The sequence below is a fragment of the Oncorhynchus tshawytscha genome, linkage group LG12 (assembly GCF_018296145.1).
Source record: "Oncorhynchus tshawytscha isolate Ot180627B linkage group LG12, Otsh_v2.0, whole genome shotgun sequence".
Classification (NCBI taxonomy): domain Eukaryota; kingdom Metazoa; phylum Chordata; class Actinopteri; order Salmoniformes; family Salmonidae; genus Oncorhynchus; species Oncorhynchus tshawytscha.
In genome coordinates, this window is record NC_056440.1 from 56,650,141 (window position 1) to 56,665,451 (window position 15,311).

Here is a 15,311-nt window from a genome sequence, read left to right on the forward strand (position 1 = left end):
CAATATGTGCCATGTAAAAAAGCTAATGGTGTTGCTCAGAACATGAGAACATTTGAAAGTTGGTGGTTCCGTTCAACATGAGACTTCAATATTCCAAGGTAAGAGGTTTAAGGTTGTAGTCATAGTATTTATAGGGCGATTTCTCTCTATACCATTTGAATTTCATATACCTTTGAATATTGGATGTTCTTATAGGCACTATAGTATTGCCAGTGTAACAGTATAGCTTCCGTCCCTCTCCTGGGCTCGAACCAGGAACACATCGACAACAGCCACACTTGAAGCAGCGGTACCCATCGCTCCACAAAAGCCGCGGCCCTTGCAGAGCAAGGGGAATAACTACTCCAAGTCTCTCAGAGCGAGTGACGTTTGAAAAGCTATTAAAATCAAATCAAATTTATTTGTCACATACACATGGTTAGCAGATGTTAATGCGAGTGTGGCGAAATGCTTGTGCTTCTAGTTCCGACAATGCAGTAATAACCAACAAGTAATCTAACTAACAATTCCAAAACTACTGTCTTATACACAGTGTAAGGGGATAAAGAATATGTACATAAGGATATATGAATGAGTGATGGTACAGAGCAGCATAGGCATGATAAAGTAGATGGTATCGAGTACAGTATATACATATGAGATGAGTATGGAAACAAAGTGGCATAGTTAAAGTGGCTAGTGATACATGTATTACATAAGGATACAGTCGATGATATAGAGTACAGTATATACGTATGCATATGAGATGAATAATGTAGGGTAAGTAACATTATTTAAGGTAGCATTGTTTAAAGTGGCTAGTGATATATTTACATCATTTCCCATCAATTCCCATTATTAAAGTGGCTGGAGTTGAGTCAGTGTGTTGGCATCAGCCACTCAATGTTAATGGTGGCTGTTTAACAGTCTGATGGCCTTGAGATAGAAGCTGTTTTTTAGTCTCTTGGTCCCAGCTTTGATGCGCCTGTACTGACCTCGCCTTCTGGATGATAGCGGAGTGAACAGGCAGTGGCTCGGGTGGTTGATGTCCTTGATGATCTTTATGGCCTTCCTGTAACATCGGGTGGTGTAGGTGTCCTGGAGGGCAGGTAGTTTGCCCCCGGTGATGCGTTGTGCAGACCTCACTACCCTCTGGAGAGCCTTACGGTTGAGGGCGGAGCAGTTGCCGTACCAGGCGGTGATACAGCCCGCCAGGATGCTCTCGATTGTGCATCTGTAGAAGTTTGTGAGTGCTTTTGGTGACAAGCCGAATTTCTTCAGCCTCCTGAGGTTGAAGAGGCGCTGCTGCGCCTTCTTCACGATGCTGTCTGTGTGAGTGGACCAATTCAGTTTGTCTGTGATGTGTATGCCGAGGAACTTAAAACTTGCTACCCTCTCCACTACTGTTCCATCGATGTGGATGGGGGGGTGTTCCCTCTGCTGTTTCCTGAAGTCCACAGTCATCTCCTTAGTTTTGTTGACGTTGAGTGTGAGGTTATTTTCCTGACACCACACTCCGAGGGCCCTCACCTCCTCCCTGTAGGCCGTCTCGTCGTTGTTGGTAATCAAGCCTACCACTGTTGTGTCGTCCGCAAACTCTATGATTGAGTTGGAGGCGTGCGTGGCCACGCAGTCGTGGGTGAACAGGGAGTACAGGAGAGGGCTCAGAACGCACCCTTGTGGGGCCCCAGTGTTGAGGATCAGCGGGGAGGAGATGTTGTTGCCTACCCTCACCACCTGGGGGCGGCCCGTCAGGAAGTCCAGTACCCAGTTGTACAGGGCGGGGTCGAGACCCAGGGTCTCGAGCTTGATGACGAGCTTGGAGGGTACTATGGTGTTGAATGCCGAGCTGTAGTCAATGAACAGCATTCTCACATAGGTATTCCTCTTGTCCAGATGGGTTAGGGCAGTGTGCAGTGTGGTTGAGATTGCATCGTCTGTGGACCTATTTGGGCGGTAAGCAAATTGGAGTGGGTCTAGGGTGTCAGGTAGGGTGGAGGTGATTTGGTCCTTGACTAGTCTCTCAAAGCACTTCATGATGACGGAAGTGAGTGCTACGGGGCGGTAGTCGTTTAGCTCAGTTACCTTAGCTTTCTTGGGAACAGGAACAATGGTGGCCCTCTTGAAGCATGTGGGAACAGCAGACTGGTATAGGGATTGATTGAATATGTCCGTAAACACACCGGCCAGCTGGTCTGCGCATGCTCTGAGGGCGCGGCTGGGAATGCCGTCTGGGCCTGCAGCCTTGCGAGGGTTAACACGTTTAAATGTCTTACTCACCTCGGCTGCAGTGAAGGAGAGACCGCATGTTTTCGTTGCAAGACATCCTGGTCCGTGACTGGGCTGGGTTTCTTCCTGTAGTCCGTGATTGACTGTAGACCCTGCCACATGCCTCTTGTGTCTGAGCCGTTGAATTGAGATTCTACTTTGTCTCTGTACTGACGCTTAGCTTGTTTGATAGCCTTGCGGAGGGAATAGTTGCACTGTTTGTATTCGGTCATGTTACCAGACACCTTGCCCTGATTAAAAGCAGTGGTTCGCGCTTTCAGTTTCACGCGAATGCTGCGATCAATCCACGGTTTCTGGTTAGGGAATGTTTTAATCGTTGCTATGGGAACGACATCTTCAACGCACGTTCTAATGAACTCGCACACCGAATCAGCGTATTCGTCAATATTGTTATCTGACGCAATACGAAACATATCCCAGTCCACGTGATGGAAGCAGTCTTGGAGTGTGGAGTCCGCTTGGTCAGACCAGCGTTGGACAGACCTCAGCGTGGGAGCCTCTTGTTTTAGTTTCTGTCTGTAGGCAGGGATCAACAAAATGGAGGCGTGGTCAGCTTTTCCGAAAGGGGGGCGGGGCAGGGCCTTATATGCGTCGCGGAAGTTAGAGTAACAATGAACCATGGTCTTTCCACCCCTGGTTGCGAAATCGATATGCTGATAAAATTTAGGGAGTCTTGTTTTCAGATTAGCCTTGTTAAAATCCCCAGCTACAATGAATGCAGCCTCCGGATAAATGGTTTCCAGTTAGCAAAGAGTTAAATAAAGTTCGTTCAGAGCCATCGATGTGTCTGCTTGGGGGGGGATATATACGGCTGTGATTATAATCGAAGAGAATTCTCTTGGTAGATAATGCGGTCTACATTTGATTGTGAGGAATTCTAAATCAGGTGAACAGAAGGATTTGAGTTCCTGTATGTTTCTTTCATCACACCATGTCACGTTAGCCATAAGGCATACGCCCCCGCCCCTCTTCTTACCAGAAAGATGTTTGTTTCTGTCGGCGCGATGCGTGGAGAAACCCGTTGGCTGCACCGCCTCGGATAGCGTCTCTCCAGTGAGCCATGTTTCCGTGAAGCAAAGAACGTTACAGTCTCTGATGTCCCTCTGGAATTCTACCCTTGCTCGGATTTCATCAACCTTGTTGTCAAGAGACTGGACATTGGCAAGAAGAATGCTAGGGAGTGGTGCACGGTGTGCCCGTCTCCGGAGTCTGACCAGAAGACCGCCTCGTTTCCCTCTTTTTCGGAGTCGTTTTTTGGGTTGCTGCATAGGATCCATTCTGTTGTCCCGGTTGAAAGGCAGAACACAGGATCTGCGTCGCGAAAAACATATTCTTGGTCGTACTGATGGTGAGTTGATGCTGATCTTATATTCAGTAGTTCTTCTCGACTGTATGTAATGGAACCTAAGATGACCTGGGGTACTAATGTAAGAAATAACACGTAAAAAAACAAAAAACTGCATAGTTTCCTAGGAACGCGAAGCGAGGCTCCCATCTCTGTCGGCGCCGGAAGCTTCGCACACCCAGCTAACTAGCCATCCATTTCACATCGGTTACACCAGCCATTAGGCTGATAGGCTTGAAGTCATAAACAGCGCTGTGCTTGCAAAGAGCTGCTGGCAAAATGCATGAAAGTGCTGTTTGAATGAATGCTTACGAGCCTGCTGCTGCCTACCATCGCTCAGTCAGACTGCTCTATCAAATCATAGACTTAATTATAACATAATAACACACAGAAATACGAGCCTTTAGTCATTAATATGGTCGAATCCGGAAACTATCATTTTGAAAACAAAACGTTTATTATTACAGTGAAATTCGGAACCGTTCGGTATTTTATCTAACGGGTGGCATCCCTAAGTCTAAATATTCTTGTTACATTGCACAACCTTCAATGTTATGTCATAATTACGTAAAATTCTGGCAAATTAGTTCGCAATGAGCCAGGCTGCCCAAACTGTTGCATATACCCTGACTCTGCGTGCAATGAACGCAAGAGAAATTACACAATTTCACCTGGTTAATATTACCTGCTAACCTGGATTTCTTTTAGCTAAATATGCAGGTTTAAAAATATATACTTCTGTGTATTGATTTTAAGAAAGGCATTGGTGTTTATGGTTAGGTACAGTCGTCCAACGATTGCGCTTTTTTTAAATCATCCCCCAGCGTTGCATCGGTTATATGCAACGCAGGACACTCTAGATAAACGAGTAATATCATCAACCATGTGTAGTTATAACTAGTGATTATGATTGATTGATTGTTTTTTAAAAGATGAGTTTAATGCTAGCTAGCAACTTACCTTGGCTTCTACTGCATTCGCGTAACAGGCAGGCTCCTCGTGGTGTGCAATGAAAGGCAGGTGGTTAGAGCGTTGGACTGGTTAACTGTAAGGTTGCAAGATTGAATCCCCTGAGCTGACAAGGTGAAAATCTGTCGTTCTGCCCCTGAACAAGGCAGTTAACCCACCGTTTACACTTGTAGGCCGTCATTGAAAATAAGAATGTGTTCTTTAACTGGCTTGGCTAGTTAAATAAAAGGTATAAAAAAATATATACTTAAAAAAAAAAAAAATTATCAGCAAAACCGGCGCCCAAAAATACCGATTTCCGATTGTTATGAAAACTTTAAATCAGCCATTCTGATTAATCGGTCGATCTCTACTACACACGCACTGGCAAAGACTTTCAGCTGGCAGGCAGACACTAGAATATGTTTCCGAGTGACAGTGAGGGTTTTGCATAGGCGCTTTGTTATGGGTTTTTTGTGGGACTGGGGAAAAAAATGCCAGGAACCTAAAATAACTTTATTAACTGGTTCCCATGCTTTTAAAAGAACGGTTCTGTTCTGATTTTCAGTTCTGTTCCCTGAACCGGTTCCAACCCCTGCTATAAATAGAAACACAATCTGAAACACCATCTGGAGAGCATAAAAAGTGTTTCCTTTAGTTACATAGTATAACAATAGGACAGACCTAGTGACAAATCATTCACCTTAGGTTGAGCAATACAGTGAGCTCCTGTGAGAAAGTAACTGTGTCAAGTAATTAACAAAAAAACAGCGCAAACTAGAATGCTACTTGGCCCTAAAAAGAGAGTACACAGTGGCAGAAGACCTGACCACTGTGACTGACCCAGACTTAAGGAAAGCTTTGACTATGTACAGACTCCGTGAGCATAGCCTTGCTATTGAGAAAGGCCGCCGTAGGCAGACCTGCCTCTCAAGAGAAGACAGGCTATGTGCACACTACCCACAAAATGAGGAGGAAACTGAGCTGCACTTCCTATCCTCCTGTCAAATGTATGACAATATTAGAGACACATATTTTCCTCAGATTACACAGATCCACAAAGAATTCAAAAACAACCCAGATTTTGATAAACTCCCATATCTACTGGGTGAAATGCCACAGTGTGTTATCAAAGCAGCAAGATTTGTGACCTGTTGTCACAAGGAAAGGGCAACCAGTGAAGAACAAACACCATTGTAAATATAATCCATATTTATGTTTATTTATTTTCCCTTTTGTACTTTCACATCGTTACAACACTGTATATATATTAGAGGTCGACTGATTATGATTTTTCAACGGCGCTACCGATACTGATTATTGGAGGACCAAAAAAGCCAATACCGTTTAATCGGACGATTTAAAAAATTAAATTAAAAAATGTATGTATTTGTAATAATGACAATTACAACAATACTGAATGAACACTTATTTTAACTTAATATAATACATCAATAAAATCAATTTAGCCTCAAATAAATAATGAAACATGTTCAATTTGGTTTAAATAATGCAAAACAAAGTGTTGGAGAAGAAAGTAAAAGTGCAATATATGCTATGTAAGAAAGCTAACGTTTCAGTTCCTTGCTCAGAACATGAGAACATATGAAAGCTGGTGGTTCCTTTTAACATGAGTCTTCAATATTCCCAGGTAAGTTTTAGGTTGTAGTTATTATAGGAATTATAGGACTATTTCCCTCTATACCATTTGTATTTCATTAACCTTTGACTATTGGATGTTCTTATAGGCACTTTAGTATTGCCAGTGTAACAGTATAGCTTCCGTCCCTCTCCTCGCTCCTCCCTTGGCTCGAACCAGCAACACAACGACAACAGCCATCATAGAAGCAGCGTTACCCATGCAGAGCAAGGGGAACAACTACTAGAAGGCTCAGAGCGAGTGACGTTTGAAATGCTATTAGCTCGCGCTAACTAGCTAGCCATTTCACTTCGGTTACACCAGCCTCATCTCGGGAGTTGATAGGCTTGAAGTCATAAACAGCACAATGCTTGACGCACAACGAAGGGCTACTGGCAAAACGCACGAAAGTGCTGTTTGAATGAATGTTTACACGCCTGCTTCTGCCTACCACCGGTCAGTCAGATACTTAGATATTTGTATGCTCAGTCAGATTATATGCAACGCAGGACACGCTAGATAATATCTAGTAATATCATCAACCATGTGTAGTTAACTAGTGATTATGATTGATTGTTTTTTATAACATAAGTTTAGTGCTAGCTAGCAACTTACCTTGGCTTACTGCATTCGCGTAACAGGCAGTCTCCTTGTGGAGTGCAACGAGAGAGAGGCAGGTCATTATTGCGTTGGACTAGTTAACTGTAAGGTTGCAAGATTGGATCCCCCGAGCTGACAAGGTGAAAATCTGTTGTTCTGCCCCTGAACAAGGCAGTTAACCCACCGTTCCTAGGCCGTCATTGAAAATAAGGATGTATTCTTAACTGACTTGCCTAGTTAAATAAAGGTATATAAAAATAAATTTAAAATTTTAAAAATTAATTAAAAATTAAAAAATTAAATTAAAAATAAAAATCGGCGCCCAAAAATACAGATTTCCCATTATGAAAACTTGTGAAATCGGGCCTAATTAATCGGCCATTCCGATTAATCGGTCAACCTCTAATATATATATATATATATATATATATATATACACACACAACATTTTAAATGTCTTAATTCTTTTAGAACTTCTGTGAGTGTAAAGTTTACTGTTCATTTTTCTTGTTTATTTCACTTTTGATTATCTACTTCAATTGCTTTGGCAATGTTAACATATATTTCTCATGCCAATAAAGCCCTTGAATTGAATTGGGAGTTCTCTAGTGCTTAGAATTTACGACCTGGAGTGGAGGTGTCAAAACCCCCACCGTTCCCTCCTCCCCCCTTTGCGTGTGGGAGAGGGTCTGGTGATTGTCAGCTATTGCCAAGCTGATCTGACCCATTGTGATCCTCACATGTAGTCATGACATTTCTATTGGGCACAAAATAATCTCAAACACAGCCAAAACAAACAGCAAATGCATCTAACAAATGTGTAGAGTCTCTATCTTGATGTAATCATTGTGTGCTATGAATACAGGGCCAAATACTTAACTTGTACCTACTTTAATACACATAAGTGAATTTGTCCCAACACTTTTGGTCCCCTAAAATGGGGGGACTATGATCAAAAAGTGCTGTGATTTCTAAACGGTTGACTGGATATGGATGAAAATATCCTCAAATTAAAGATGACAGTCTGCTAGTTAACCTCATTGGATTTTAAATTATACAAATACTAAGTGCTGGAGTACAGATTCAAAACAACAGAGATCATTGTGTATTTATCACACATTTCTGCTTTTCACAAAATCTACAATTTCATCCAAACAAAAAAGGTAGTTATCATTACTATGCAATTATACAACATCTCTTTTTTTTAATGGATGCACATAACATTTCACAATAACTCATCTCCTTAACGGTCAACATTTACCCCCTGTTGCAGGTGCTGTTTGGTCTTTAATAACATCTGAATCACACATGAGACCACTACCCCAGGCCTTGTTGTTGGAGTCACTGTATTGACGCTGTTAGTCAGAGACACCGAGGAAAGCAATGGGTAATCTATGTTAATGTAGCCAAACTGACATGGCCTCAGCCTCACTCATTGCCAGGCCAGCCTTAACCATCCAGCATCATCAGGCCTCTATGGACCAGCCAGTCAGTCAGTAGATGCAGCCAGCCCAGCATTCTGCTCACTAAGCAGAGTAAGTGCCTCTTATTTACAATGCAAAAAACCTCCTGATCCTTTGCTGCTGCTCATCCTGTTACATAAGAGCCACAAATGCATCACAGCATCCGCTGGCAGTGGCAGACTCTCAATAACCAACACCCAGTGACTAGAGTCACATCATTCTACACAGCCCGCACAGAAAAATAGTCCCTCAAATCTTACATAAAATGAGTCAGTCAGGGGCACAGACAATTGCACCATCCTCTACAATCAAGCTAGAAACAGTTGGGATTATGGAGGAAAAACTGCACTACCGCTGTCATTGCAAACCAAATATTTTGAATTAAGTGGTCTGGTGGATGTTACAAAGACAGATTATACAGTTATGCTGTATATCAGTCAAAATCCTTCTGTACACCAAATCCTATACTGTAGCCAAATCCTTTTTTCCCCCAGTGAAGTAACACTCGCACTTGACTTTCCCCCCACCTCCCCTTACCACTGACTTTGCTGATAGCTACTTTATTGAGGGAAAATGTACTTACTATGACTGAGATATGTGATTGTCCAACCTAGCCATTTTTAAGATGAATGCACTCACTAGAAATACACTAACGCTGGAAAAGAGCATCTGTTAAATGACTAAAATGTAACAGAGTGTGGTAGTAATGTCTGTGTGAATGCTTAATAAAACTTGTCCAAGGTTCATGTGTAAGGGGTCATGGTCAAAGGCTATTCTGTGCATCACTTCCTCCTGACAGAAGACTGTTAGCAGGCAAATTGCTCACTCTGTCATGTCATTTACTTGCACAGCACACAGTTGCAACAAACAGGGTCAGGAAGCCAACAATAGCCTGAGGGCAGCCAGTCAAATATATAATACTACAAACCATTTGATATAGCCTGGATTCCAATAAGAAGCAAGATCCTAAAAGTCTGAGATTTTGAAGGATAGAGAATTTAATCCAAAAGCTTGTAAATTAACAGAGTCTATGCTGTATCTCAACCGGCTGTGATTGGGAGTCCCATAGGGCGGCGCACAATTGGCCCAGCGTCGTCCGGGTTTGGCATCATGGTAAATAAGAATTTGTTCTTAACTGCCTTGCTTAGTTAAATAACGGTTCAATTCAAATTCAATGTTATGACTGAGGAGGACACAGAAGTATGTTGCTTTCTTGACATCCCCCATTGCTGACATGAATGAGCATGTATTTACTATACTCCAAAGGACATTAGCAGGTGCTTTTAGTAAGAATGATATCCACCACTGTGGTAACTGAACATTAGGATGGCCTTGCTGTGACAGATGTGAAATTGCTATAATGCTATTAAAATGCTGTAGTGGATCACGTAGCTTAATGATAACTTCAATGTAGGCCTATATATTAGATGAAGAACCATATTGCAATGGGGTGTCAGCTCACATGGACACATGTTGTCTTGTCTACAAATAATTGACAGTAGCTACCAGGTGAGATAGTTATGGCTGCAGGTGATGTTGACTTTTTCAAGTTGCACATTTTAGACAACTTCAGACATTTGGTAGCCAACTGAAGTAGTTATATGAAATATCGTGCGGGATTGAGATAGGAAGTGCGGGATCAATTCAAAATGTACTACCTGTATGATACCTGCTTCCTAATAGCGAGGTGTAAGAAGTCGTTATCCAACTGCTCCGCTGTCAATGCCCCCGCACCTTCCAACCGAGTTGACACTTTTCCTTTTACTTCTCCCGGCCTGAAGACTGGACCAGGTGACACCATTTCGGGCAGGAAAACGTCCTCCTCCTCAGCCCGTTCTTCTATGGTTGGTGGCACCAGTGTCGCCGTGGGTGAATCCGTAGAGCTATGGAAGATAGGGGTTACACGGTCCCCGGTATCCGGTGCCTCAGCCATCGATACCGTGCTGTGGATCAACTGTGGAGTGCTGCAACCTAAAATAAAGTAGCTTGTGTTCAACACTGGAAGTCCAAAGCAAAACTATGACTCGTCTTGCAATGTGACAAATATGCTTACAGATACTGACTTTGTTAAGCAGAATTTACCTGGTTATAGTCGCCGGTATTCACGCGAAGACGGAAATCCTGTGGCCGTAGGTTTCACGGGGGTCGTTTTACCACAGTCACAAAGTAATAAACCCCGCCTATTTCTACAGTTTATCTTCTTAAAAATGGATGTTAAACCTAACCTTAACCACACCGCTATGCGTATGCCTAACCTGACAAAAAAAGCAAATTTTTTGTTATATTATGAATTGTTACGATATAGCCAATTGAGACTTTGTGGTTGTATTAACAAGTAGAAACCGGTTGGTCAGCTGTGCGGCTCGCTCCAGTTCTCTCCTCTCTCTGATCTCTTCGCGTAACCACACGTGGGGTCGTAAATAATGTTAGCGTAAACTACAGTATTGAAATCGGGGTTTAACCTTCAAAAATAAATGGCCCCGATTAAAACTGATGCAAAGGGATGAAAATAGTGGAATCATGACACACGTGTACAAATTAATGCTAAAAAAAAGTTGGAGTGTTGTTTTATAGATTTGACAAAAGACAAAATCGCACTATTTGAAATCGCAACGTGGATGTATAGACAATAGACTGGCTGGGGAGGTGATTTCCCCCAGTTAAAGTCCAATAAGAGCTATGACTCTACCGGTGTTCTGTGAGTGTCACTGAATAGGCTGATACCCCATTTAAAGCTGCAATTATGTTACTTTTTGAGCGACCCTTTACAAACAAATATAGCAATTTTGAAAGTGTACTAACTGCAGTCGACTCGCAGTACTGTACTTGCAGAATAACTGCAGTGTACTGCTGTTGAACTGCACTGTAACTCCAGTTACACTGCAAAACTACTGCAGTAAAAAAAAGGTGTTATTGTGTCTTTTTTTCATAAGGGACCGACCACATTCACATAGAAATGTTAGTTATAGATCTGCCATTCTCATTGAAATTCAAGTCTAAGAAGCTGGAGATCTGTTCTATGTGCTCTATTTCACCTTTTGGTTTGACATCTTTTACTTTCAGTTTTGTGCACCAGCTTCAAACACTGCACTTGAATTCCCACCCTTACTAGCACTGACTTCTCTACATGTTCTACTTAATTTTTTTATTTTACCTTTATTTAACTAGGAAAGTTAGTTAAGAACAAGTTCTTATTTACAATGACGGCCTAGGAACATTGGGTTACCTGCCTTGTTCAGGGGCAGAACGACATATATATTTTTTTACCTTTCTATGCTTGTTTTGTTACATAAACTGATATTGGGTGAATTTAGCAACCAGGGGTCTACATCCACAGTACGATTTCAACAGATTTGTACTTTTTTTTGTCAAAATAACTGATTATTGTCTTTTATTGAATTGATATAGCAACATTCCAACCTTGTTAAGTATTATGTGGTACAATTGTGGCATGATTCAAATATTTGTATCAGTTTGCATCAGTTTCAATGGGGGACTTAGAAGACACACTGCCAATTCCACTATTGTTGCTCATGCTTATGTTGTTCACAGCACACTGGTCTCTCCCTTGGCTTCTGCATTCACTGGCGTCAGGCGGTATCTCTGCAAACTCTGTGTGAGAAAATAAAAATACTTCCAATCAAATGAAAGATTGGAGGTAAACTGGAATTGCTCTAACCTCCTTTACATTTTCCAGTGAACCAAACATGCAATTAGGTCTATAGGCTACTCTTCTTCAATAGTGTATGTTACCATATTGATGCATTGTATTGTTCACAATTGACCTATTGCTTTATTCTTAGGAAGACCTCATCACTGCAGTGGCCTAACCCAAACAATACTCTGAAAAGGCCTGAGTGATGATTAACCTGTGTAACCTTATGTTAGTCAACCAAGGTATGCTAAACACAGTATAGCCTACTTTAAGCCATTTGTCAAATCGTCCTTAAAAAGGGCTGTAAAAACTGTTTAAACTGGTGAATGCAATTCCTTAGGAAACAGGAAGCTGTCCTGCGCAAATGATCCCAAAGGAAAACTACACCAAAACAGTGCCATGAGAACATTTGCAGTTGATTGAGTTGTTTTTGGCATTTTGTTAGAGGTAGACTATTGTACCTGATCTTTGTTGTAGCCTAGTTTGCTGTAGGCCTAATTAGTTGTTGGTCCCACTGCAATTTAGAACTATTTGAATGATTAGTACAGCAATGATGGTTATGACAACGGTTACAGTGGAACTGGGCCAATCAATGTCTGACCTTTCCTGAGCTGTTGTTATGTGACCTGGTGTTACCCAGTGAGTCAGACCATCACAGCCACAAGGTGAAATACACCTGAATGATTGTTGGAAATGCAGCCTTTTTTCCTAAGCAGGCAGTCGAAATATTACTTACACGTAGCCAAGTTGTTTTAGTAGGCGACTTGTTTTAGTTTCTCAAAAGGGGACAGTTGAATGCGGACAGGAATTGTCTAACTTGATTCCAATAGCAACAAATGTAGAACAAGCCATGCGGCACAGAGCACAGCTATATGGATCCATTTTCAGTATGGTCAGATAATGGGGCATTAGGCTGTGGTTGATTACTCCAGCGAAGGATCTCATGTAGGATGCGGGGATGTTAAAAGGGAATTGCTCTAAACTAAAGCCGACATCATGTTATGTATGTATGCATGTGGAAAACATTACATCAATATCACGCAATGATCCTGTCAAAGTGTATGTTATAACATGTATACAACATGCTTTGCATTTCTGTTCTGTTGCATCATGCATGTGCATAAAGTATCATGTACCTGCCATAGACAATGTAACTCTCCAAACATACAGGCATGTAATCAGGCATGCATATTCATACAGTTAATTTACATTGCAGTTTGGATAGAACAGTTGCTCCACCGCCCAAAGTCAATAGGAGGGAGCCACACCTTTGTACAGAGCCCTGACTGAAATAACAGACTGTTGGATGTTTGACAAATAAACACAAAAATGACGTATACGGTATATGCAAAGCATTTGGTGCATGTAAAGGACTAGTGACAGTCGATTTAGTGACAGTTTTCCTTGGAAATGTGGGAAATGTAATGGTTGCAGATGAAACGCTATTTGAATTGATTTGGACAAAACATTCGGTTTTAGCTATATGAGAAAGGTGTTGGTGTAGAAACTCTCCAGCATGTGGAATCATGTTGATCTCTACTGCTATGTTGTTCTTACCCTGGTTTGTAATATATCGGGAGCTGGAGTGAAGATGAACATATTTATTCAATGTGCAACTGTTAGTCCAGCCCCAAGAATGCACTCCACAACTTCCATTCATACTAGATGTTTCATGCGGTGCATATTCGATTTAGAGAGTCTTTTTTTTTTCTGACAAAGAATCATTGAATTGTACTGTGGTGAGAAGTGTGCTCGGGTGGTTTGTGCTGGATGAAGAAGAGGTAACTAGGTTAGACTGTTCAACCTTGTGAATTGACGTTGCCATGGAAATGAGAGGACTATGAACTCTCATCATCTATATCCGCTCACTAGGGTCACAATGAGTGTGAAACAGACAGCCAGGGATTTCTAGTCTTTATAATTGTCTGCTCTTTGCCATGGCACCCCAGTCTTGAGTCCTCAATCAAATACCCCATCACGGGACAAAGCTGTTGCATACTATCATGGTAACAATAAATACATTAACACTTCTCCATAAAATAGAGCAAATGTGCAGATCGAATTGATACATCTAAATACATTAATGTCATATCAGGCATAGTAGGCTCTTTTATATGTGCAAAACAAACAGATACAGTGGGGAGAGTATTTGATACACTGCCAATTTAGCAGGTTTTCCTACTTACAAAGCATGTAGAGGTCTGTAATTTTTTATCATAGGTACACTTCAACTGTGAGAGACGTAATCTAAAACAAAAATACAGAAAATTACATTGTATGATTTTTAAGTAATTGTTTTACTCAAACCACCCTGTATTGGACTGGATTTGACCCCCTTTGGCACCCCTAGTGTAGATGGACAGGACAGAAATTCAATACAAATGTGGGTTATGTCCAGACAGGCTATGAACAACTGGTGCTGATATAATACAGTGGAGCCAGCCACTTGTGTGATAGTGTTTTAGGATTCAGTTAGGAAGGCACACAGTGGTCTATTTTTTGAGGGATGATGGGATTAGAATCAGGTTAGCCAAACTGGATGGACTAACAAGTACAACCTCTTGTGGCGATACTGAGAATCAAGCTTGCCTGCACTTTCCAATGATAAAACAACCACTAGGCACAAAAACGAGATTGCACCGAATGCATTTCTCAAGAATATCAGGGCACAGAGACAAAGGAGACGGTGTTATGCTGATGCAATTTTTTATATTTTGCTTGATACTAAATCTACTTACTAACTCTACTGTTAAAGAGACTGATACAGAATGGCAATACAGAGAGGCTCCTGTGGCTTGCCCAGAAATACATGCATTTTACTTGTACAGCCACAGTGTGAAAGGTCAGCAACCTGCCAGTTCCTTCCCAAAGGCGCCAGGTGAATACCAAAATAAATTTCAAATACAAAAATACACCCCCTATTTACAGCAAAAGCATTCACTTTGTCTTATGTACAAAAGGGCACACATTATGAACGCCAACAAACACATGGAATGTTTGGGAAGATTTGCATCATTTCACTTTGAATTATAATAGCCTTGTAAAATCCCTCACACAGGTTTTGAAGCAGGTTTTTTACCACACATTTAGGGGATGAATTACAAAAGATTGACCCTGGTTCAACCAGATAACTCAGTCTGACTTGATGTACTGTGTTATGCATGATCACGTGGGGTTTAGTGTTGACACAGTCGTCAGAGAGCCTGTTCAAGATCAGCACATTGAATATAGAGTCGCAGTAATTTATACCAAGTACAGCTTTGAGACAACCTTAAAGATGGCGGGGCAGGTAGGGTAGAGGGGGCTGGGTTGGGTTGGGACAACTAAGCAACCATTTGATCAGTAAAAGGTGTGTTTAATTGAAGGCAAGTGGGTGAGGGCTGGTCAGCTTCC

General features: G+C 41.7%; 1 protein-coding gene across 2 annotated transcripts in view; it reads right to left on the reverse strand.

Annotated features, from left to right (window-relative positions):
* LOC112264172 (diacylglycerol kinase zeta) overlaps positions 1-10,571 on the reverse strand; it is a 137,067-nt gene extending 126,496 nt beyond the window's left edge. Inside the window, exons 1-2 of one of the 2 annotated variants that reach the window (XM_042330816.1) lie at positions 10,346-10,571; positions 9,922-10,234 (exon numbers count right to left, since the gene is read on the reverse strand). In XM_042330816.1, the coding sequence (XP_042186750.1) occupies positions 9,922-10,196 (275 nt within the window). In that variant the 5' untranslated portion in view covers positions 10,197-10,234; positions 10,346-10,571. The remainder of the gene's footprint in view (positions 1-9,921; positions 10,235-10,345) is intronic. The other variant, XM_042330819.1, reaches the window with a different exon arrangement.
* Between the last annotated feature and the right edge of the window lie 4,740 nt (positions 10,572-15,311).